Source organism: Ornithodoros turicata, unplaced genomic scaffold (genome assembly GCF_037126465.1).
Source record: "Ornithodoros turicata isolate Travis unplaced genomic scaffold, ASM3712646v1 ctg00000858.1, whole genome shotgun sequence".
Taxonomy (NCBI): Eukaryota; Metazoa; Arthropoda; class Arachnida; order Ixodida; family Argasidae; genus Ornithodoros; species Ornithodoros turicata.
Genome location: NW_026999407.1, coordinates 881566 through 907393, shown reverse-complemented (window position 1 = coordinate 907393; position 25828 = coordinate 881566). Strand labels below are relative to the sequence as shown.

Genomic DNA, 25828 nt, shown 5'->3' with positions numbered 1-25828 from the left:
TGGGTTCTATTTGTAGGAATGATGATCCTATCGGAGGAGCTCGCAAATCGCAACATGCCCCTGTTGGGTGCCAGATTTCTAATGTAGAGTGATGTTTTATTTCGCTTTTCACTTTAGTTTCCAATGGGGAAAGCGGGATCTTTTTTGAGTGCTGCACAGTACGGACGTTGAAGGCAGGTAACCATGAATATGAGCCAACTTCTCGTGCTCCAAAGTCCCTTTCAAGATGAGACAGGTAGCTCTATGACTCATTTAGGATATCTCATCGTTGCTTCGTTTTTCCTTCTTCTTGTTTTCTATAAGGGACCCAATCGATTACAACAACCCTGCTCAGCGCTGCCACCCAGTTACCATTTTACGGAGCAACTCTTGGGTGACGCGTTGCATGATCACGACAACGTCTAGCGGCGCTTTTGGGCATGCGTACTAGTGCAAAACTATCGCTAGTACTATCGATACTATCACGGTCGTATGAGAATCGAACTATCGATAGTAAGAAAACTCCCCCCTGCCTCCCACTCCTTCATGCTATCCTCTCTCCATCTGTCCATGTCTGTACGCCGCTCATAGCCACAGTTGCTTCGCGGCGCTAACACGGAATAAAAAAAAGTAAGAAAGCTATCGATACCACTATCGATAGTTGACTGTTGATAGCAGGAAAACTATCGATTGTACTATCGATAGCACGCTATCGATGGTCGGCTGTCGGAAAATTATCAGGGAGCGGATAAAAGTAGAAAAAGAAAATGCCTGCAAGTTTTAGAATACAGCTGAGAGCAGCTTTCCCTGCTGACCTTGAGCTTCTGATGCCGCCCAAACCAACCTCAAGGTCGATACTCCCTGGACTGGATTGACTTGCATTGCTGAGTGGGTATGCTGAGCATCTTCTTTTGCTGCTTGCAGTGGATCATTCATACATTACGGACAAACGGAAAAATATGTGTCGCACATAATTCTTTCGTTTTCACTGCACCAGCGCGAAAATTAACATAGGAAGGAATGCCAACTTTATTTCGATTTGGCCTGTACCGTCGGCACTACTTCAGGTGAGTGCGACTACAGTGCAAATGTAGGTTCGACACCTTCGCTTCCAAAGCGGAGAAGCGGCTGCTCGTCTGCTGTCCTCGCTGCGGCCACCGCCTTTATGCTTGCCTTTCCTTTCATGAATACTGTTTGTCTGTCTTATGCTTCACTGTACTAGTCATTGGAATAAGTCCTTCTTAAGGCTGGTTCTGCTCACGACAACTTTAATAATAACACTGGAAAATGTGGTCTGGACAGAATGGCGTAAATGCAGGCTAACTGGTGGATAAATTCCATGATAGGCAAGCCTGAGCGATGGGCAAGACACGTAAACAAACACAAACACGAAGGCTCAAACAGAAGGCTTGGCTATCATGGAAAATGTGGTCCCGTTTCCGAACGCTATTACAGCAACTCTTGTGGTCATAATCAAATCAAAATTCAACAAAATTGTTATTCATAACATAAAAACCCGAGACTAGGGGACAAAAAATGACACCACAATCAAGGTCTTTGTTAGTTTACAAATTATTCTGTTAGCTTAACGCAATGATTTTGTTCACTTAACATTCTTGGGGTGCCTGTTGCCGCGTTCGGAGATGAGACCCAACTTTTTTCATCGTTATTATTAAGGTTGACGTGAGCTGTACCTGTAAGCAGGGAGTGGACGACGTGTACGTTCTACTGGCTTGCGCGAAAGAAACAGAATATATCGCAATCGTTTTCTGGGTATCACGACAACGTTGTGGCAGATACGAACATGAGTTCTTCCTGTTTTACAGCGGTAGCTGTTAACCGGGAAGGTCTTCGGAAATCTCAAAACTCTCAGTTTCGGTTTCTGGGTGCAAAACGAGTTACAATAATGTAGAGCTTATAAAAGCGGTTTTGACATACTCAGATGTGAGCACGTTGATCCGGTAAGTGTCCATCGCCTTCTGATCCCGAGATCGCGGGTTTGAACCCGGCCGAGGACGCCAGCAACTTGGTGGCAGGGTACAAGTTGCTTAGACACGCCGTCTTCCGTGAGGGACGTTAAATACGGGGTGCCGTGTGGTGAGCTTTCATCGCACGTTAAAGAACCCTCAGGTGGGCAAAATCAATCCACAGACCGACCGCTGTGGCGTCGCTCATGATCTCAGTTGTCTCGCGACGTCAACACCCAATTATTATTAGTAAGTGTCCCTATTCTTCAGCGTTTCCCTTCTAGATTTTATCCCTATTTTAGTCCCAATTTTTGACCCGCTAATTCCAGCCCTACACGTCACAACTCACTTCGCAGATCACAAAGCAGTACTCGTCACTCTAAAGTAGCTGCGCATATATCAGAGTTATATATATTAAAGTGTCACCATCCACACACAACAGAAACTCCACTGAAATTCGACAATCGTAACCGTCCTGTGTTCGCTTTCAAAAGCTTGCGTCATTTGCCAGTGCAATGAGGGAAAGCGTAACAGTACTCTCCATGCGGGCGAGAATTCGAGCATAGGTCCCACAGAAAGGTCCGTCTTTCGAACCAGTTCGAGATATGTTATCCGTCGGTCCTTGAGGATCAGGCGCTCCACAAGTTGGATGTTCTCAGGAACTCTGACACTGGGCGCTGAACCGCCCTGGCCGGGATCGTCCTGCACTGATGTGCGGCCGTCTCGGAACCGTTTGCACCACTCAAACGCTTTGCTGCGGCTAAGTGTATCGTGGCCATACTGAGCCTAAAGTCTTCTGTGAATTTCAGATGACTTTACGCCTTCATTCACGAGAAACTTGATGACAATTCGCTGTTCAATGTGCGCGCTCACTTCGTTGTCGGCCATCTTGTCCAGCACGTGTCTTCTGTTTTGCGCAAACTTTGGACCACCACGTGGTGATCGCGGAGGCCTGTCGCGTGTGGAAATGACGAAAAAGAAGTATCACGAGCCATTTGTACACTCAGGAGACAGAAAGACCCGGTTTGACTTGAACACCCCTCGTACGTCTGACAACCCGCATTTTCAGAAACAACGAAGAACACTAGATAGGACGGAATATCGCTTTTTTATTTCATGTTAGCGTCACGAAGCAACTGTGGCTATGAGCGCCATACAGATTGGTATGCATCCTGGGCCGACTTCAGGGGCATTACTACCTACCTGAAAGACCAATATTGAGGGAATAGATGTGAGATAAAAATGCAGCATGCATCTGCCCCGCCGGTCACTATATATTCCGTGCAAGTTTCATCCGACATCAGGTTTCCCGGGTTTCTTTTCCTTGTTGCTGTTCGAAAAAGCGATGCAGTCGTGTCCCGATAATCCGCGATGAGTGAACGCAATTATGTGCCCCGATTACGTCCCTCTCGCTCCCCTAAAGCCTAAGAGGCGCTCTTAACGCGCGCAGTGTTGCATGCCAAGCCAATAGAACAGACGTGAAAGTCGGAGCCGGGGAAGGGGAAGATTTTCCCCCGCTTACCCTAACAAGACGGTCTACATTCTGGAGCTCGAAAGTAATAAAAACACTTGACTCCGTCTGTCAACTCTCCAGTCCCATATCAACACTGGGGGGCACGCAGCGGATGCTACAGTTGCTAATTACAGGTTTAGCTCGTGCGAAGCAGCCCTCCTTAGTTTAATTCGCGTAAATAATAACCGTTAGGGGCGAGCTAATTTACATTATCAACGACTTAGAGCTGAATTATACGCGTTCTCAATACGTGATTCTCTAGTAGATCGCCTATGGCCAGCAGGACCATTCCACACTTTGCCGCAAAATCCAGAGCAGCTGCCGCAGTTTACAATTGAAATTCCGGTTCAGCGATATCCATTGCTCATCAATAAGGCTTCGTAATATCAAGTGCACCGTCTAGTCTACAGCTGGGTTAGTTGGTTGTTCACCGCGACAGACACAGAGAGCTGCAGGAAAACAGCCCGTCCTGTGCCATTTTCCTGCAACGTAGCTCTCAGTCTCTGTCGTAGTATCAAACGCAGCCTTTGTAATGAATAAACATGGCGACTTTGGAGTCAAGCAATACGTTGCAAGACGTGTTAGAAACCGAAAAGCACTTTCTCCATGTGCTGAGTAGATGGCCCTCTAGCTCAAGTGCTTCCTACACAACGGTGTCTATAACGACAACCCAAGCACCTTACGCGAAGAGTGCGTAATCTTCACTTCTCTTATCTGTTTCGAGTGAGTGAGTCAATAATGGTACAAAAGTCTCGTCCAGAGCGGCTACTTACTCCAAGTGCGCTTACTGACTGCAAGTCTTGCAAACATGGCAGTAGATTGTCCGACGCTGCTGTAGCCTCCATGAGGCTGAACGTCAGCGAAACAATATCCATTTTGAGATTAGAAAGCAGGGAACATCCAGCCGATAATACAATGTTATTACTATTGATAGTTATTGACGAAAGTTAAAATCACCTCGAGAGGATAACACAATTAAACAAATACGGTATCGTAAAGAGCGACGAGAAAGTAAGCGAGCTGGTGATAATTGATCTTCATAACGAACCCGAGACTCCTGTTTAGTGTGTTTTCCCCCAGTTTCATGGTTCGTTATGAAGATCAAATACGGTATCGATTCGTACCGGAGTTTAAAGCCGTGCCGGTAAAAGCTCCATTTTTATATAGATACTGTTTTGAACGGTGATGATATCTTGTCCCGGTCCAATCTAGTAGGCATTGTTCGCTCTAGCAAGAAAATTTTTCTTTTTTAACTCCGTGTTAGCGCCGCGAGGCAACTGTGGCTGTGAGAGGCGTGGACGGTGTCAGAGACCAAGGAGTGCAAACGACGTAAGAGAATTCCTTTCAAGTTTCTTTTATAGCCAATGTCACAGCACAGGTTGCCAACTCCAAACCTGTCAAAACAAACAATGGGCAGCGCCCTCTACATTTCCCCCCTTTTGTCCGAAAGGAGTTCCAAGGCCACAAATTCACAAATTCTAACTCTAAGTTGACAAGTTCTGAATTCACAAATCCGAGGAGGGGGGTGTCGAAGTAGCTTGCCGTTGTTGGCCGCACTCAAGTGGGCATCGTCACGACTATAGCCAAAAAAAAAAAAAGAAAAAAGAGGGGCAGAGGAGAGTTGACGATTTCAAAGTGATGCATAGGCAGGATGACCGATACTGATGGGACGGAAGCACACTGTAGATGAGAGGTGCGCTAGAGTGGTCTTTCCGCGAGGGCCGTTTCTTGAAGAAAGCGCACGAGGCCGCGGGTTTTTGAAAGTCCAAACGCTGAGGTCTAACGACCAGTCGACCACTCTGCGTTCTCAGGCCTTCACTGAGAATGTCCACTCGTTCTTGGGTCTCTTCTCTGGTAGACAATCCTGCGGTGTCGCGCCATCAACTTGGTGGTCAGGAGGTCCTGCCGTCAACTGTTCTTCCTGCTCGAATGGTACCAAGTTTCTACGGTTTCTCTGGAGTATGGTGCCATCCACTACACTCTAAGAAAAAAAAGGGTGTGAAAAGGTGGTAACTTGTATAGTTACCACCTAGATCAACATAGCGTCTGATAAAGGGCGTAAAAGGGTGGTAAAAGCAATTATCATCTATCCCAATTGCTACAAAAAGGCATACGCCCCCTTCGCTCATCGAATCAGAAGTGGGAACCCTATCATTCGTGGCAGAGAGTCAGATGCGACAACTATTACCTCCTGAAATGTATAACGGCTCCACCCTTTTTTCTGAGAGTTATCGAACGACCTTGGGCGCTGAGCGGGGCTTAGTACGACTGCCGGTACCCTCTGTGACTGCAACCACCCACACTCGATCTCCGTCTTGCAGTGGGGGAAGTCCGATGTCGGTAGCTAAAGTTGCTTGCCTGCTGCTCGGCTACTGTCTTCAGGCGAACCGATGACGGCTTCCCTCCTGGGTAGCTTCGTCCTCAGTCTTTGCCCCATTAACAGTTGTTGTTGTTGTATTGTTGACTCTATGAGATGAGCCACAGAAGATTGTGTACTCATCTTCCTAAACTTTCCCTAACCATTTATCCCGCTTGTTATCCGTATCTTGCCTATTTTTATCCTAGAGTCAACAACTGAGACAAGCTCTAAAACACTGCCACATTGCTATCGCACTCGAGTGCAGCATCCCATGGTATACTCTCGAGGAGTGCCAACACCACTGTGCTTCACATTTTAACCACCCCGCATAGCTTTAAAATGCTGGAGAAACATAATTTCATTCATACTTACTCACTGAAGTGGAACGTGATGATCCCGTCTACCACCCTAAAGCCTATTTCTGCCACTGCTTGAAGAAATTTTGCGGCCCCAAACGTAACCTTTCCGCTACATCCGCACATAATAGCTCACAAGATTCCTAAATTTCGCCTTGCTCCAACAATCACCTCCATGAACAACCCTACACCTTCTAAGCCAAACTTGATAGACAATTTCTGCGGCCATCAATATATAGAGTCTTTGCTGCTTCTTAACTACCTGCCCGAAATGGATCCTCACAGTTTGTTCAAAAGTTAGACTACTTAATCCAAAATATTTGTTGAAGCATAACCACAGGTATGCAGGCACTTTACACTCAAAAATTGCATGTTTTATTGTTTCTGTGCGACTACAAAGTGCGCAGCTCCGTCTACTGGTCTTACCCCATAAATAGAATCTGTCTTTCACAGGTAGTACTCCATGCCCTATTCTCCACAACAACGATTTCCATTTACTATACAACCAGGAGCTATTCAGTCTTCTCCATCCCTCTCGTGTTATCTGGGAAGAGGAGCTCTCAACTAATTCTTTCCTCAAGTCTTTGTAGATTTCCACGACCTTCCAATCGCCATAGTCCTTCTTATTGTTCAACTTTTTAAGCTGTACAAGAGCCTGTTTCGCTACTTTGTATAGTCTTGGCTGGTTTTCAGACATTGGCACTCTATGATCAATGCTTTCTTGCCTAAAAAGTTTTATGTTAGTCCCCAGCCAAAATCTCGATAACAGTTTCCCGGAACCTTCCTGAGCTAGCACCCTGTAAGTTCCATGTACAGCGTATGCCTGTGGCGAATGTCGAAAGTCCGGAATTTGCAGGCCACCATCCCCTAGTGGAAGCTTTAATCTTCCTTGCGCCACCCACTGAGTCTTTCCACTTCAAATGAAGCTAACACAACGTTTCTCTATTCCTCGGCATACATCCCGAGATGGGTGAATGGCCGAGAACAAGTATGTGTACTTTGGCACCACGATAGCTTTAATGACCTGTGCTTTAGCCATCGGTGACATTGCAGGCTCGTCGTGATCTTCCATAATCTTTTCGACTGCTGCCTTCAAGTAGGACCAATTACTGCAAGACGCTCCATGCTTATCAAATAGGATACCTAAAATTTTTACTTCATTAACAATCCTAAGCCCTAGATCTCTCCTTCGGTACTCGTCCCCCATGTACAACATTTTCGATTTCTCTTTGTTAATTATCGCTCCACTTCTTGTCCCATAGCCTTCTAAAACCCGCAATGTGTTCTCCGTGTCCTTTTCACTCTGAACAATCATGGACAAGTCGTCTGCATAGACGACTATTATCTTTGTCTGTGCTCAGCCCAATATTCACGCTCCCTTGATTGATGAACACAGATAGAATACTACACATTAGGACAAAAGTTTACGAAACACGATAACTTGTGGAGTGGTGCCCACTACTGTAACAAAACGGTTACTAAGAACAACGTGACAATGCTCAGTGGTGCGTATGCCCTGGATAAACTGGAGAAGCACATACATACATGTATGCATTACATATACAGAAAAAGTTATTAACAAATTTGTAACCTGCACAGAAGAAATACAGGTAAAAATGGACACTAGTAGTGTGTGGGAAGGCTGCTTAATGCACGCTCCAGCGCTGTGCATTGTAAGATGAAAAACATGCATTTATACGTACTTTTGTATTGAAACAATGAACTAGTTAAGAAATGATATACATTTGTCATAAAGGAAAACTATATATATTTATATATATATATATATATATATATAAAGAGGGGGGAAAAGCCATTAAAAAAATAGGTAAATGATGCTAGACGTGTTTGAAATTCAAACTTACAGTTAAGATGGCTTCTATGGCTGCACGTAGAGAAACAGATACTCATTGAACGATGCGACACCACCAGAGGACACGTGTTTCGCCGTGTTTGCGGCTCGTCGGCCCTGGGTAGCTGCGCATCGTTCGGGATTGGCAAACCAGGGGTCACTCAGCGAGCGATATACACCTGGGAGGGTGACCGAGCACTCCTCAATGCCACAGTGCAAGCCAGTGAATTATAAAGAGGGGGGAAAAGCCATTAAAAAAATTGGAAAATGATTCTAGACGTGTTTGAAATTCAAACTAACAGTTAAGATGGCTTCTATGGCTGCACGTAGAGAAACAGATACTCATTGAACGATGCGACACCACCAGAGGACACGTGTTTCGCCGTGTTTGCGGCTCGTCGGCCCTGGGTAGCTGCGCATCGTTCGGGATTGGCAAACCAGGGGTCACTCAGCGAGCGATATACACCTGGGAGGGTGACCGAGCACTCCTCAATGCCACAGTGCAAGCCAGTGAATTATAAAGAAGGGGGAAAAGCCATTAAAAAAATTGGTAAATGATGCTAGACGTGTTTGAAATTCAAACTTACAGTTAAGATGGCTTCTATGGCTGCACGTAGAGAAACAGATACTCATTGAACGATGCGACAGCACCAGAGGACACGTGTTTCGCCGTGTTTGCGGCTCGTCGGCCCTGGGTAGCTGCGCATCGTTCGGGATTGGCAAACCAGGGGTCACTCAGCGAGCGATATACACCTGGGAGGGTGACCGAGCACTCCTCAATGCCACAGTGCAAGCCAGTGAATTATAAAGAGGGGGGAAAAGCCATTAAAAAAATAGGTAAATGATGCTAGACGTGTTTGTTGCCAATCCCGAACGATGCGCAGCTACCCAGGGCCGACGAGCCGCAAACACGGCGAAACACGTGTCCTCTGGTGCTGTCGCATCGTTCAATGAGTATCTATATATATATATATATATATATATATATATATCTACAGGGTTCGCCAAGATAAACTTCGGGGTTTGTAACGAAGATAAAACAAATTAGAACAGTGTCGGAAAGCCAAAGTAGATGTTAGAAGACGTATTATGCCCCAAAATTTTATGTCGGTAATGCCGCTTGGTCTGTTTCTCTGCGGATAAATCGTGAAAATTAAAAAATCGCTGCTGCCTAAACGGCTATACCTGTGTTTCAGCTTCTTTCCGCCAGATGGCGAAACGGTCGAACGCGGCGTTGCAGAGTACGATTCTGCATTCAGTTCCACTTGTTCAGATTTCGATGTCGTCTGCAATGCCGCGTCCGACCGTTTCGTCATCTGCCGGAAAGGAGCTGAAACACAAGTATAGCCGACTAGGCAGCGGCGGTTTTCTAATTTTCACGATTTATCCGCAGAGGAACGGACCAAATGGTAGTATCGACATAAACTTTTGGGGCATAATACGTCCTCTAACATCTACTTTAGCTTCCCGACACTGTTCTTATTTGGTTTATCTTCGTTACAAACCCCGAAGTTTATCTTGGTGAACCCTGTATATATAGATACTCATGGAACGATGCGACAGCACCAGAGGACACGTGTTTCGCCGTGTTTGCGGCTCGTCAGCCCTGGGTAGCTGCGCATCGTTCGTGATTGGCAAGCCAAGGGTCACTCGCTCGCTGAGTGACCCCTGGTTTGCCAATCACGAACGATGCGCAGCTACCCAGGGCTGACGAGCCGCAAACACGGCGAAACACGTGTCCTCTGGTGCTGTCGCATCGTTCCATGAGTACCTGTTTCTCTACGTGCAGCCATAGAAGCCATCTTAATCTGTAAGTTTGAATTTCAAACACGTCTAGCGTCATTTAGTTATCTTTTAATGGCTTTTCCCTCTTTATATATATATATATATATATATATATATACGTATACACACATATGCTTACTAGTACATTATGCAAGTGTCCAAATTAATTTTCTATTAACAAAGGGTTCTTTCACAAACAGTGCTGCTGTGATTGAAGATATAATGGCCAGCTTGCCCTCCACATCAGAGGATGACAGGAGCGACGCCCTGGTCCAGGATGTCGTTCCATTCGACGTGTTGGATCAGGGTGGCCAGGTCGTCGTGTCCTGCCAGGTGCAGGGTGCAGGAATCTTCCCCTCTCCGGAGTTCACTGGCAGTGAGGAGGGCGACCAGCAACAGCCGGAACAGCGGCGGAGACGGCAACGGCGGGCAACAAGGGGTGGCACTGCAGAAAGTGTAACAGAAACTTATGCTGGGCTCCTGCAAGCGGACACGGAGACCGCGAGGTGTGAACAGCAACTACTTGAAATCAAGCGAAAGATTGCTTTAAAGGAACTAGAGTTCCAGGAATGTCGATTTCAAAATGAAATTGTACGAAAAAGGGTCCTCTCCATGGAAGAGGATATACAGAGGCTGCGACTAACAAAGTTGCGCCTTGAGATTGAAAAACTCAAGACGCAACTTTAATTAATTGTGTGCCTCCTCTGTATCTCCTCTTATCTGTTTTTAACTTTCTTTTCTTTTTACAGTTGTATATATTGTATGTATATCACAACATTTATTGAGGGTGCCTACAAAACTGCAGTCTTTCAGTCCCCTGACTTTTCCATGTTTTCACTTACTATTTCAAGCAAAGTCCCTGACCAAAGAAAAGGGAACTTGCTGCTTGCCGTAACGTTTTCATGCAGATCCTTCATAAAACATAATTGACTGAGTAACATTGAGAGTGCCCTACTTTTCTACCTCTGAGGTTGTCGTATTGTCGAAGTGCCACTCGGGTTACACTGTGGTGGTGTGGCTGTTCAGCCACGTGGTCTCGAAATTTGCTGCACTTGTGTGCTATTTTCCCTGACTTCAGCTGCTTTGTAGCAAATTCACTCACCATCTCTTGATTTTTCCATCTAGCATCCAATTTCCCTTGTAATCACCCTTTTCCAAGTTTTTAGACACCCTGTAGTTCTATATTATACATACTTGCATAAATGTTGTGACAAATCTCATGTAATTACCGGTGAATAATTTGTATATAATGTATATATTTGCATATAAATATTGTTCAGCTGATGGTTCTCATGTGTTGAGTAGTGAACTTACACTCATGTAAAGTGCTGCCGCACGATTGCATTCCTGTAAAGGAAGCCATCTTGCTGCCCCTCGTAACGAGGCACCATTACAGGGTCGTCGTCGTCGGAATCTCTGGGGGACTCCCTCACTTCGCTGCCGAACTGCTTGGCGATGTTATGCAACACGCAGCACGCCGTGATGATGGGGCAGCAGTGCCGGGTTGCAACACGCAGTTCAGAGTGAAGGCAGTGAAACCGCCGCTTCAGCTGGCCAATCGTCCTGCAGTACATATCAACCATGTTGTACAATGAAATGTTTCAAAAGGTACAGGGTCAATGAGCTTACCGTTCAACGACAGCCCGCGTTGTCGAATGCGAAGTGTTGTAATTCGCTTGCGGCCTGTCTCGTGGCTGGAGGAACGGAGTCATGAGCCAGCGTTTGCATGGGTAACCACTGTCCCCCAGAAGAAGTCCAGTGTGGACCCCACGTTCAAACTCCCTGCCTATGTTGCTGTCGCGCAGAATCCGGGAGTCATGGGTGCTTCCTGGCCAGTTGGCGACCACATCCAAGATCCTACAGTCAGTCGCTACGATCAGTTGAACATTGATCGAATGGTAGTTCTTGCGGTTGACGTAGGATCCCTCGTGTTCCGACGGTGCCTGGATGCGGACGTGCGTGCCGTCTACAGCTCCCACGACCCTAGGAAATCCAGCCAACTCTTAAAAGTCCTGCTGCGCTGCTCTTACTTCCTCAGCCGTTGGCCATCTGAATAAATATTGTAGATCGCAACAGAAATAAGGGTCAAAAAAGAGCATAGACGTATACTCACCGGATGAAGCTGTTCACGCGCCTGCAAAGTGCAGCGACGATCCTGAGCAGAACGCGGCACGCCGTCGACTCGTGCACACTCACAATGTCACCTGCCGTGATTAGAAAGTTCCCGGTTGCGAGATACTGCAGCGTGAGGAGTACCTGTAGCGACGACGGAAGCGACTGACTTCGACGGGTCGAGGGCTCGTGAGCGACGAGAGAGGTGATAAAGAATATCCCCCCCAGGCGTAAATCGAAACCGTCTTTGCAGTTCACCGTCCTCCAGGTACTCCAGCGGGTTCTCTCGGTCCCGGTACACTCTCTGTCGTGACAGGGACAATGCGAGATACAGTTGGTGCCGACGACGAACCCTCGCTGCCCGGTTCATGGCGGCCGACATGTTAGTCCTAAGCTTTAGTGCGGTAGTTTAGGGTGCTCCTAGGACCCTTGGCCAGCGTCCTAAATTGCGCGGAGCGAGCGCCACCACTTTAGTGTTGTAGAAGTTTCGTGCAAGCCACTTACGGCTACTACACTAAGTGGGGAACTCGTTAAGTATTACACTAAGTTTGTTTCGTGCAAGCGGGCCCAGGACGCTAGCGTCGTAATCCTGCAGCCGGACGCACCCCACGTAGGCCTTTGTTGGAGTTCAACTTCAAAATCCCATCACAAACTTCAACTGCAAAATACATCACCGACTGCAGAACCCATCATAGGAATTCAACTTCAAAGCCCCATCACAAACTTCAACTTCAAGATCCATCACCGACTTCAGAACCCATCATAGGAATTCAACTTCAAAACCGCGATGGGATCTGAAGTTGAATTCTGATGATGGGCTCTGAAGTCGGTGATGGTTTCTGAAGTTGAAATCGATGATGGGTTCTGAAGTTGAATGATGTGATGTGATGTGATGGGTTCTGAAGTTGAAGTTGAATGATGGGTTATGATGTGATGAATTCTGAAGTTGAAGTTGAATGATGGGTTATGAAGTGATGAATTCTGAAGTTGAAATTGAGTTACGGGCTCGTGATGTGATGGTTTATGACGGTGATGTGATGTGATTGGCTTTGCAGAAAACTGGCCAAGATGTGATGTTGAATGAATTCTTAGGAAAATGCCGACCTATGGAATGTACTTCGTAACGTCGACGGGAGCAGCACTACATCGAACAAGGGCAAAAACAATCCCTGAAAACCTGGTCATTCCATTCATTTCGAATTCTTCATTGTTGGGGGGGGGGGGCAGTTTTATTCTATTTAGTGGTCAAGAGACCTCGGGGCACAGAATAGCTGGCTGCTGAAATGTGCATGACTGCAAGCCATGCACATGCGGCCCGCGTGTGTGAGAGCCCTGATTACCCTGATCTAAGCATTGCTTGATCTTAAGCGAGAAATAAATAATGTACTCGAGGGCTCGTAACACTTGTTTAGCGTTATCTCCAAATCTGCTAATGAACAACTTTATTTTTGAAGTTGGGGTGTCTAATCGCCGCAGGCGATATTCTACTCTGTTCCAGTTTCTACTTCCCTATACAGGCTATACTCAATCCCATGCCAGTCTTCATGCCATGAATCCATACAAATGCTTATTGGAAATCTACAATAAACATTGGAGACCATGTTGAAAGGTATAGGCTGCAACTGGAGGAACGGGTCGCACCATCAAACGCGTTATTGTTGTTTCGTTTCAAGCTGATCTAAACTCGCTGATTGCTAGGCAATTTATTTTTGGAGCACCTTACATTTTCCACGCATAACGTCAACGTCAACGCCTGTGCGGCGCTCATAGCCGCAGTTTCTTCGCAGCGCTAACACGCAATAAAAAAAACCAAAAACAATACAACAAGATCCGTACGGTGCATCCGATGCATCCTACATTTGTAGTTGTAAGGGACGAATGTCACCTCGGTAGAAATACTTTCACCCGCTAGATCACGTCACGGAAATGTTTCCTTTCCAGGCGGGGGGGGGGGGGGGGCAGACGTGTATTGTCATTCAGAGATGCGATAACACACCACCGAACACGTTTCAAAATGAACCCCCAGAAAAATGCTCATTTTCATGATATTTTGGTTTAGTCACTCATTTTCCTTTCCCACACTTCAGCCAATCAAATTTTCCTACCTGCGGAAGGCAAAATCTGACAGGGGTTCTTGTGTTGTTGTAATTTGCCGTGTGACCTATCCACCTGCGACTATACCTATAAGTATGGGTAAACAGTATTGTAAATACACTAAAATAAAATTCACTCAGTGTTCTCTACTTCTTCACCACCTCGTGTGTCGGTGACCTTCTGTATTCCTACCCACTGCTGGGATTTGGGAATATACACGCCTTCGATTCTGAATGTATTTAGTTCTGCACCAAAATCTCTGGTCCAACGAAGTGGCGTTTGATCAAATCATCGCCACTCGCAGACGCTACCACTCGCATCGCCACAGCACTCGCAGACGCCAAATTGTCCATATCTTCCATTTCATTTAATAATAACTTTGGATATAAACGTGACATCTTCGATGTCATCACTCAATTGCTTAGTCTGTATATCCATGCTTAATAGCTATGAGTCCGCGGCACATACCTGTTTCCCTTGCTATACAGATGATATACAGAAAAATAGGGACACTCGGTTAGAACAGAATAGGACAGGTAAGAAATGGAGTTCTACCAACCGGCCCTACTTTTTCTGTTGAGTTGTATGCCATCCTGCTATTCCTAAAGTCTATTTTGGATTACCACCCCCGCCTCTGGGTGGTTTACACAGATTCGCGGGCAGCGCTGCAGTGCATAGACAACATGGGCGTCAGTGGCTCCTTGGCTCCGGTGGTAGTGAACATCCTGACGACGCTCAAGGTTTTAGAAGACAGGGGCCACCGGTTCACCCTCCAATAGGTCCCTAGCCACATTGGAATAAGAGGCAATGAAGTAGCGGATCGTGCAGCTGCTGCGGCTCACCATCGCCGGTCAGCAGTCCTCATCATACTTTCGAATGGGTACAGGCGCTCCCTCTTGGCCGCGTTGACGTCGCCTTGGGCCCATCAGAAATGGTGTCATGACATCACCCGGTGGTCGCTTCTGTATGCTGTTGACCCAACGCTTTTATTTGAAATGCAAGGCGGTTTCCCTCGCCCCTTTACGTCTCTCGTGCGTCGTTTACGACTTAGCGTCGCATTCACCCCTGCACTCCGGTATAGGCTGGGCCACAGCAACACGGCGCTGTGTACAACTTGTGGTTTCCCGGCAACAATCCGACACATTCTGGAAGACTGCAGCCAGTACGTACGCGAGCGACGGGCCTTTAAATGTCAACTTGAAATGCTGGATCAGAGGCCATTCAACATCTGCAAAGTTCTTGGCCCATGGAGTAACCCTGGACATCAGTGGCCGTGCACTTGGCGCTCTTCTTTCCTTTCTGACTGCCACCGGCCTCCTTCACAAACTGTAGGGATTTCCTTCCCTCGTCATACTTTCATGTGAACCTTTTTGGAATGGGGTAGGGTCCTGCACTCAACGAAGGGAAACATCCCACATCATCATCATCATCATCATCCGTTCATCTATGTTGCTGTTGTTGTTGTCGGAAGTAACGTAGTTACAAGTAACTAGTTACAAAAAAATTAACTTGTAACTGTAGCCGAACTTCTATCTATCAGATTGAAAACACTATCTAGAAACAATTCCCAGAAACACAACCACAACCAGAAAGAGGTTTCCCATTTATACAGGTTGTTTCACCTAGCATGATAAAAAAAATTGCCGAAAATCTCACGATCCTCCGACGAGTACGTCGCCAGTTAATTTTTTTTATCACTTTATGTGAAACACCCTGTATATATCCACAAATGTACCCCATTTATCGCATTCTTTTTCTAAAGGCAGTTACGCGTTTCATATAATTCTGTTTATAGTAAGGGAAGACATACTGCGCTCCAGTGACGCCATCTTCAGTGACGCCCAAGAACGGATCCCCATTTCAAAGCTTTCTGCTAACAAACAGTTATCATGTTGACCCTTCACTACCGAAGCCATGTGTTCGTGACGATGAAGCATCCCATTGTGCTGTAAAAATATCACGAGATGGCTTCTTGGAGATAATGAATCATACTCCGTTGATGTTGGGAGTGAGATTGTCACGTGTTGCAGTCGTGGTTGTGGTTCTGTTGGTTGCACGCGTGCGAGGATCGAAATATTTATTTTAAGATTTATTTGAACGCCCCTTATTCGAAACATTTGCTTATAGTTGAAATTACAGCGTTGTCCTGTCATACTATTTTCGGTCCTCCTTCTAATGCACTGGCGAAACATGTCATATTGTTGGAGATACATTAGCATCCATATAAAGTCACGTCGCTGAAAATCACGCTTCTTTAGAGCCAGCCAGGTGGCGATACCAGGGCGATACATCAGCGGTTCGAGCGGGACATGTGAAGATCAGGCTTTAGTATCGCAATTGCAATGTGCTCCCTAAAATCAGGGATGGGAAAAATGGGAAATCTGCGCCCCCCCCCCCTCCTCGTATTCTTACTTCCCGAAAGGTATCTTTTTTGCGCCCCTTCAGGAAGGCTCATGGGGCGGTTGCCCCTCCTGCCTCCCGTAGACGCCAGCCCTGCATAAGGAAGAACCTGAGATCGGCAGTACGGCAACTGGCGAACTGAAATTATTTCTTGCGCTCAACCGGCCAATGCCACGAAGGACAGAGTGATGTTGGAGGCTTGTACGACATTCAGAGATTGTTTGTTTCTCGTGGTAGTCTTCTTTTGCCTCTTGTCACTCGCGTCAAACCATAGGAGCAAGGGCTAAATTTTACTGTATCATGAAACTCTGCAGTGCAATATGCTCGCAATTTGGTCTACGGAAGCCATATATCCAGCCCCGCTTTTCAAAAGGGCGACGGTTTCTGTCGTCTACGTAAGTTGCTACAATAGCACACATATATTTGAGTAACTTCACCGGATTGTAAAGTACTTCTGTTCAATAAAATGGACAACAAGCTTCGTGTGCTTTGTTATTTTGCGTGATGGAGACAGCAATCTGCATCTCATCGCTGTCTCCATGCGGTTGAACGGCAGTGAAACGAAACGCAAATTAGACAGAAGGAAGATTAAAACTGGCACATGAAGATGAAAAATGAATGGTCAAATATATCTAGGTATCAACGTACCTCCCCTGGGCCGGACCAGATCCGTACTAGGCTCTTCGGCATCTTACGCAGGTGAGGCGGCAGCATCTCTTATGCCTCTTCAATGACAATAGCAGCGGCGAGTCCCTGTCGAATGGAAAATGGCGATGGTTGTTCCCGCTACCATGGATTCGTGGCTTCCTCGTAGATCGTTCCCTCTTTGTCCGCACTGCATTGTATCCCGTTTACTGTCCTGCAGGAAAGTGTACCACAGCCCCCTCTTGTCTAACATCCCCCAAGAACACACTGTCGTCCCAGGTCTGTCCTAAGGTGGCCAGATGGGGACCTTCAAAATCTGATCTTCAGAGTATCATATTACTGTCACTCATATGAGATGAAGTCCCCGAGGCTGTCCCTCGCTCATCCTCAGGGACCAATTTAGGACATTTTAAGTACACATGGGAGAAATATTTCCCTCACTCCCCTGCTTTGATTTTTTTACTCTGCTATTTCTGGCACATTTGCTTTTAATCTGCAGTTTTAATTCTCGTTATTTCTATATTTTTTTCTCTGGTTGCTTGGCAGATGTGGCCACTATAGAGGCCAAAAGAACATGGCTCCAGTTGAGCGCTGTGGAGTTGTAATCTGCCAGCATGAATATTAGGCGCGTAACTACATGTTCAGTTGATCAAAGTTTCTTTTAACTTTCATACTTAAATGCTGAACAATTCAGCTATAATATTAATCACGGAAAGTCTAAGAAATTCTGACCGATCCGAATAGCAACGACAGCTGAAAATCACACAGAGTATGTGTGACTACCTGATGCAGAAGCCGCCGGGATCTCTGGGAAACGAGTAATAACAACTGTTGCTTTGAATGAAAGCTGCATATGAGGTAGTTACTTGTATACTTTAGAGAAGTTTGATTTTCAAAACCCCCATCAAATCATGTCCAGTTTTGAACAGAAGGGAGTAAGCCTCGGCTACCTACTGGACATTGAGGTGCATAACCAAGCAGCACAATGTACTGAAAGTCGAGTGCAATAGGCCTGTTGCGCTGGAGTTTTTCACAGAGCAAGCTAGTGATAGACATACAAACTATTCCCTAGTACAGCGGCCTCTCATGTGTTTATTTTTGCGCAATTTTCCTGGCAATGGGAAGAAGCGCACGGAGCGAAAACAACGCAATATTAAAATTTAGTTGTTATTCTTGTTAGGTTGTAGCCACAGCTACATAAATTCAGAAAGTAAACATGTCTCTACAGCCTTACAAACAAACCATGCGAAAGGTGTCGCAGCCACCGTTGGATTAGTGCCCTTCGATGTGCGATTTACAAGATTCTGAATGGAATGAATCCAGCTACCTTTATCTAGGACTCAGACAAAACTTTTCATGTGTCATTTGGCACACAGCAGGTGTGATTAATACCCCAGTCAGACGGCATGCTCGAAGGACTTCGGGGAATTGTCATTTGCAAAAAATGACCTCTGACAGCCGTGTCAGACGGCAGCTCGAAGGACCTTTCTAAGAAATGACCATCAACGCGAAAGGAGGCCCCCAACGACATTTGAGGAGCAGAAAGGAGCAATCTCGACAACAGTGTTATGCCGTTGTACCCTCGCTACCTTCGCAGCTGAATGTAGGAAAACCTATAAAATGCGGATAATGGAGTGAAACTGTATAAACGTATTTAGATCCTATTTAGAGAAGTGCATATGGCTTCTGCATCTTGATTTGTGGCGCACAGACCAATTTCAAATTTCCACAGCAGACAGGGAAAACGAAATCGAAAAAGGGAGCCGGTGAGGGCAGTCAGTTGAGGAGCACTCCTTTCCCGCCTGTCTGGCAGGCGCCCCCGAACAAAGGTCATTTGAGAGGCCGAAGGCCATTTCTCCCAATTGACATTTGAAATGCTGTCTGACTAGGGTATAAGTTCGGCAACAAATATGTGAAAGAACGTGATTCTAGCTTTGGAATCATAGAGACGGAAACGGGTTTTCACGTTTTACAATGACACATACGTTGTGAGTTTTTGAACAGACAAAAAGCACAGCAGATTATTAAGATGATTTCAACAAAGTACCTCGTACTGATTGATAAAGGGCTTTCTGGAATTCAAGGTCGTAGTGAGAACAAAGATCCAATTCTGCGATGCCTCCAATTTCATGTCTTGTGCGCAGAGTAACAGATACAAGATAATGACTACATTGCTCAAGTTCGCAATCATGTACAACGTGCGATTCAGTGCGTAAAAGTGTACGTTCTCCTGAACGGAAAAACACCTGTAGCTTTAATCTCACGTGCGAATAGGAAACATAATTGCTCTCGTGTTCTACATAACTTACGTTTCACATCATCAAACAAATGTGTGTTGACTAACATACGATTTATTTTGCACAGTACTGCACATCAGTAAAAATGGCAGAAAGGTCCTACACGGAGAAATCCCATCAGGCCCAGCACGGCGACCGCCCGAGAACTAGGAAGTTATTCGTGTCTGGGCGCCCGTGGCGCATGTGTCGGAAAATCGCAGCGCCGCCTGGTATAGTGCAGCAGGCCTATACCCAAGCAGCACAATGTACTGGAAGTCGAGTGCATTAGGGGTGGACGGTATGCGTCTTATCAATGTTCTGTAGTTTCATGAATCTGTTCAAGGTCTTTCTTCTACCCGTCCACCCCTATTGCACTCGACTTTCAGTGCATTTTGCTGCTTGGGTAGAGGTGAACGGTGTGATCAATGTTCTTTCCATTCACGAGTGTGTTCAAGGCCTTCCACCTACCCGTCTTCACCAATTGCACTCGATATACCCCAAGCAGCACAATGTACTGAAAGTCGACTGCAATAGGGGTGGACGGGTAGGTGGAAGGCCTTGAACAGACTCGTGAAACTAAGGAACACTGATAAGACACGTACCGTCCACCCCTATTGCACTCGACTTTCAGTACATTGTGCTGCTAGGGATATTGTGCTGCCTGGGTGTAGACTCGTCAACAATAAACTTAATCTAGGCGAGCACGTGGTACAGGATAACCTTATCTATGTACTATTCACACTAATCACTCCTCGTGAAGGAGATGAGCTGTTCTCTAGCTTCTGAAGTGCCTTCTCAAGCTGTGCCTTCTTTATCAGTACATAGATGGTAAATATGAAACGTTTGCTATGTTGATTGATAACTGCCAGGTGGGCATGACGGCACATGCTTTGTAAGGCTTGAGGGACGGATCAAATAAAGTCATTATTGACTGGTACTTCCATGAAGTGCGTTGCACATCCTTCTGTTCTTAAATGTAACATCACGAAAGATAGAAAAATCAATTCATATCATGTGCCATCATAAGCTTTGAAAAGTCACTCCCGCAAAACTTGAATTTCCTTGCGGGATACTGTATACCATTTTGGCCTCATAATCAATTAGTACAAAGATATCGCGAGCCTGTTGGTTGACATGGACTGACACAATAAATAGAATATGCCCGCTCCGATGGTTGTGCTCCGGCACACAGGAATACACCGAGTGAGAGGCCAACCCCCTGCACAGCCGAATTATATTTCCCGAAAGTTGCGTTTTTTTTTTGTTTTTTTTTTCAGAGATGCTCCGCAACTCCTAAACGGGTACGGTGCGAATCCTATTTTATCATACTTTTACTATACTTTTATCATATTATCATTTAACTCTACTGTGTGATACAGGAAGACGGCGGTGTGGAATTTAAACTCTTCAATCCTTTTTCTATTTTCAATTTTCCAACCGTGAAAGACTCCTTGACCCGACCCAGAGAATTCCAAGGACTGTGACAACACCTGAATGATACATATTCAGGGTCTTTCAGAACTTGACAGCATAACAATCACCAAATGGCTCATGGAAACCCGACCATGATGTCACCAGCACGGATTCTAAGGTGAGTCGTGACTCATTAACCCTGTGGAAGGCGCCGCCGAAACGTGTACTTACATTTTTATATCTCTGAAGTCACGTATTTAACATTTCCTGAATGTATAATCTTCTTGTGTCGCTGAACTTCTATCTATCAGATTGAAAACACTATCTAGAAACAATTAACCTTGAGAGGTTGCTGGTGCGGTCACGAGGTGGCCCATTTATACAGGTTGTTTCACCTAACGTGATAAAAAAATTGCCGAAAATCCCACGATCGCCCGACGAGTACGTCGCCAGTTAAATTTCTTTATCACTTTAGGTGAAACACCCTGTATGTATCCACAAATGTACCCTATCTATCGCATTCTTTTTCTAAAGGCAGTTACGCGTTTCATATAATTCTGTTCATAATAAGGGAAGACATACTGCGCTCTAGTGACCCCACCTTCAGTGACGCCCAAGAACGGATCCCCATTTCAAAGCTTTCTGCGAACAAACAGTTATCATGTTGACCCTTCACTACCGAAGCCATGTGTTCGTGACGATGAAGCATCCCATTGTGCTGCAAAAATATCACGAGATGGCTTCTTGGAGATAATGAATCATACTTCGTTTATGTTGGGAGTGAGATTGTCACGTGTTGCAGTTGTGGTCGTGGTTCTGTTGGTTGCACGCGTGCGAGGATCGAAATATTTATTTTAAGATTTATTTGAACGCCCCTTATTCGAAACATTTGCTTATAGTTAAAACTACAGCCTTGTCCTGTCATACTATTTTCGGTCCTTCTTCTACTACGCTGGCGAAACATGTCATATTGTTGGAGATACATTACCATTCATATAAAGTCACGTCGCTGAAAATCACGCTTCTTTAGAGCCAGCCAGGTGGCGATACCAGGGCGATACATCAGCGGTTCGAGCGGGACATGTGAAGATCAGGCTTTAGTATCGCAATTGCAATGTGCTCCCTAAAATCAGTAATTGAAAAGTTTTTTTTAAAGTATCTCTTGTAATTAATCTCCTAATTGAGAAGACAGCCCCGTTGAGTACTCCAATGACAAAAGCAAAAGCTCCTTAACGCAGCTCCCCATTTTAGGGAAATTTGTTGCAGCTCAGAAGAGACACCCTGTATAGTGCCACATTGACAAGTTGAGGACGAGGGCCGTTTGCATATTGAACAAAACGGTGATGAGAACGATCCCACGATGAGTTCGTAATGAAATCAGTAAAGTCTCAGACGTGAGGCAGAGACGATTCCTTAAAACATTTCGAGACAATTCTCGCCTCATACTCACCAGTACTGGCGTCTATTTTTCGCCTCCAGGGAGAGAAATAGGAAATCTTCGCCCCCCACCCCCCTCCTCGTATTCTTACTTTTCGAAAGGTATCTTTTTTGCGCACCTTCAGGCAGGCTCATGGGGCGGTTGCCCCTCCTGCCTCCCGTAGACGCCAGCCCTGCGTAAGGAAGAACCTGAGATCGGCAGTACGGCAACTGGCGAACTGAAATTATTTCTTGCGCTCAACCGGCCAATGCCACGAAGGACAGAGTGATGTCGGAGGCTTGTACGACATTCAGAGATTGTTTGTTTCTCGTGGTAGTCTTCTTTTGCCTCTTGACACTCGCGTCGCTTGTGGATACAGTGTCATACGACATCGTGGGGACAATTGATGATCCGTGATCCCAGAAATGACATTTACAAATTCACAAATCTCCGAATTGCAGAAACTACTTGGGATTCCTAACCCTTGTTACGATTGGTGCTAAGGACGATGAGTTCTCGTATGCCTCGTTACAAATTCAAGCTTCAGAAACAGACTCTGTAGAGGGAAGCTTCAGTTTCGTTTAACGATCAGGAGCACCTTCTTAGTTGCAAAACTACTCCTAAGTGGATGCACATATAGCACTCAGAAAAGAAGCAAGTGAGCTGGTCAAGTTGATGTAAAACCCCATGCGAGTGCTGCAGTCTTCAACTCACTATAGTGATCTCCAGCTTCAAGTAATACGACTCATCTGTTTCCTATAGAAGCAACGACAGCTGTGATCCAAAGATAAGAGCATGAAAGCTATCTCTATGTCAAAGGTAGAGTGCCAACACCTTACGTATCTGACGCATTTAACCTCCCTACCGGTAGCGAGAAACAGTCGTTCCCTCCCCCGACACCCTACTAACAGTCTTATCTTCCATTCTCCCGTTCCATAAAACGCGAGCGTGGCCGGCGGTCACCAGTTCATGTCGCGTCGGTTTGTAGCTCGAGCCGACGCCAGTCAATACCGCAATGACCAGAGTTGCACTGCTGACGTTGGCCTTCCAGGCCGTGATTGCCGTAGCCTGTGGTAAGGCTACTCTAGAAGGAGCTCTGCGAGATGCTGGACCACAGAAAGGCAAGATATGGGCGCTTCTGGTAGCTGGCTCTAAGGGCTGGCTCAATTATAGGCATCAAGCGGACATCTGTCACGCGTACCATATTCTCCACAACCACGGCATCCCTGACGAGCAAATTGTCGTCATGATGTACGACGACATCGCCTACCATGAGAACAATCCTACTCCTGGTATCATCATCAATGCCCCCAACGGACCGAACGTCTACCTTAGAGTTCCCAAAGACTACACAGGAGACGACGTCACGCCGCAGAATTTCTTACACGTCCTACAGGGAAGGGCCGATCTCGTCAAGCACACCAAGGGAAGTCACAAAGTGATCAACAGCGGCCCCGACGACCATGTCTTCGTTTATTTCGCCGACCACGGCGCTCCAGGCCTTATTGCATTCCCAAACGACGATTTGCACGCGAAGGACCTGAATGACACCATTCTTGATCTTCATCGCCAGAAGAGGTACTCCAAGTTAGTCCTGTACGTAGAAGCTTGCGAGTCTGGGTCTATGTTTGAAGGCATCCTTTCGCCTGATATCAACGTGTATGCAACAACTGCAGCTAATACGCATGAGTCATCCTACGCCTGCTACTGGGACGTGGAACGAGGCGTCTACCTGGGTGATTGCTACAGTATCAACTGGATGGAGGATTCGGACAAGGAAGACCTACACAAAGAGAGCCTGGAGAAGCAGTTTCGTATCGTGAAAAATGAAACCAAAAAGAGTCACGTGAGCGAGTACGGAGATTTGCAGTTGGCCAAGTCGAAAGTGAGCGAATTTCAGGGAGAGAAATCGGCTGAACCTATTGTTGCCCCGAAATTTCCATTCGATGAAGTTGACAGTCGAGAAGTTGCCCTGGTCACTTTGAGAAAGAAGCTCGCAGCTGCAGCCCCGGAAGAGCGTGAAAGTATCGCGAAGCAGATTGAAGACATCCTGTCCAAGAGATCATTTGTCGATATGACGGTAGAAGAGCTTGCGAAGGAAGCAACCTTCGGGGAAAACATCAGGCTGCGCCATGTGCTCAAGAGCCGTTTTCCGCTACGCGGTGACGCCGACCACCTGTGTTACAAGGCGTCCGTGCGTCACTTCGACGCACATTGCTTCGATCTCTCCGACAACCCTTACGCTTTGGCCAAGCTTGGACTCCTGAGCAATCTTTGTGCCCTCGGCCATACACCGGCCTCCATTCGTGCTGCTATAGAGGCTGTATGCACGCATGATCCAATAGTCGGAGCACTTTGAAACACTCGCTTACCTCGTAAATTGTAATCACGTTTTGAGCAACATTTACTCCTTCAGTTATAACCAAAGCCCCTCCTTAGTAGTTTGTACGATGTCTGAATAAAAGTATTAATGATACCCATGGTATTAAACTCTCGTGACACCTGTTTAACTTTACTTAAGGACACTTACTACGGAAACAAAACTAGAAGAAAGCTTTTCAAATGTTGCTTTCTTTGGCATCCTGTCATGCACATCTTGCGTCTGATCGTGGCAGGCTTATCTTCATTAGTCGGCTAAATAACGTCCTGTGATCGGGGCAGCCTCACTACATCACTATGGGCGGGTAATGAGAGAGAGATTTTTATTCTCAACACTGTCTACCGTTACAGGTCTGATAACGGGACCGCGAGGCAAGTCTATGGAGCTGTTTGTATACTTTCTGCTGAGGGAGAAACTGTGCTTTAGTCCACGTTCATTTCACGAAAGGCCATCTACCGGCATTCTGTGTTTAGGCGGCCGTTTCGTGGAAATTGCAGATGACATAAAAAGAAACAGAAGGACTGCGTTTACCTTCGCTCGTGACACTTTTTTATGGGACAAAAAAACACTCCCGGGAATTTTGAGTTCTCAGTGAAGAATTCAAGGATGACTTTTATCTGTAGGTGATTTGTGTCACGTTGCATACCTCGCAGTTGACGCGCAAAAATGCAACGACCCAAGCAGCACAATGTACTGAAAGTCGAGTGCAATAGGGGTGGACGGTATGTGTCTTATCAATGTTCTTTAGTTTCAGGAGTCTGTTCAATGTCTTTCACTTACCCGTCCACCCCTGTTGCACTCAACTTTCAGTACATTGTGCTGCTTGGGGAGCTGCTGTTTGACATATGTTGAAGATATCACCAAAGAAGATGATGAACGCGCGTGACAGACATTGACTCATCATCTTCTTTGGTGATATCTTCAACAACATACAAGCGTCGTCTGCCCACGTCAAGTGAAACTTGTGACGTCACATCTGGTATCTCCATCGCGCCGGTAGCAGTCGATCGCATAATGGAAGGAGCCACTGCAACTACACGATAAGAAAAAGGGGGGTGTTCTTTCACCTTTTTGAGGGGTAATTCAACTCTCTTTTACGGAACCCCCCCTCAAGAAAGGCTATGCCCTAGGAACAGGCTTCCTCACTCCTTACGGTGTGCGTGGCTTGCGCTGTACATTGTGCATTGAGAGTGAAAGAATGCTCTCTACCACTGTCTTCGTCGCACATTATATCATGTACATCATCAAATGAGGAACTAAAGAAGCATACGGCCGGTAGA

General features: G+C 46.1%; 2 protein-coding genes across 2 annotated transcripts; one reads left to right on the top strand and one right to left on the bottom strand.

Moving 5' to 3' along the window:
• Nucleotides 1-11127: 11127 nt before the first annotated feature.
• Nucleotides 11128-12305, bottom strand: LOC135375380 (putative nuclease HARBI1). Its single transcript, XM_064608095.1, has 3 exons — nucleotides 12182-12305; nucleotides 11441-11813; nucleotides 11128-11374 (listed from the first exon to the last, which is right to left on the bottom strand). The coding sequence occupies exons 1-3, from the start codon at nucleotides 12303-12305 to the stop codon at nucleotides 11128-11130; spliced, it is 744 nt and encodes a 247-aa protein (XP_064464165.1).
• Nucleotides 12306-23140: 10835 nt separating this feature from the next.
• On the top strand, nucleotides 23141-24658 carry LOC135375392 (legumain-like). Its single transcript, XM_064608112.1, has one exon. It carries the CDS (start codon nucleotides 23184-23186, stop codon nucleotides 24525-24527), a length of 1344 nt encoding a protein of 447 aa, XP_064464182.1. The 5' UTR covers nucleotides 23141-23183; the 3' UTR covers nucleotides 24528-24658.
• Nucleotides 24659-25828: the final 1170 nt, after the last annotated feature.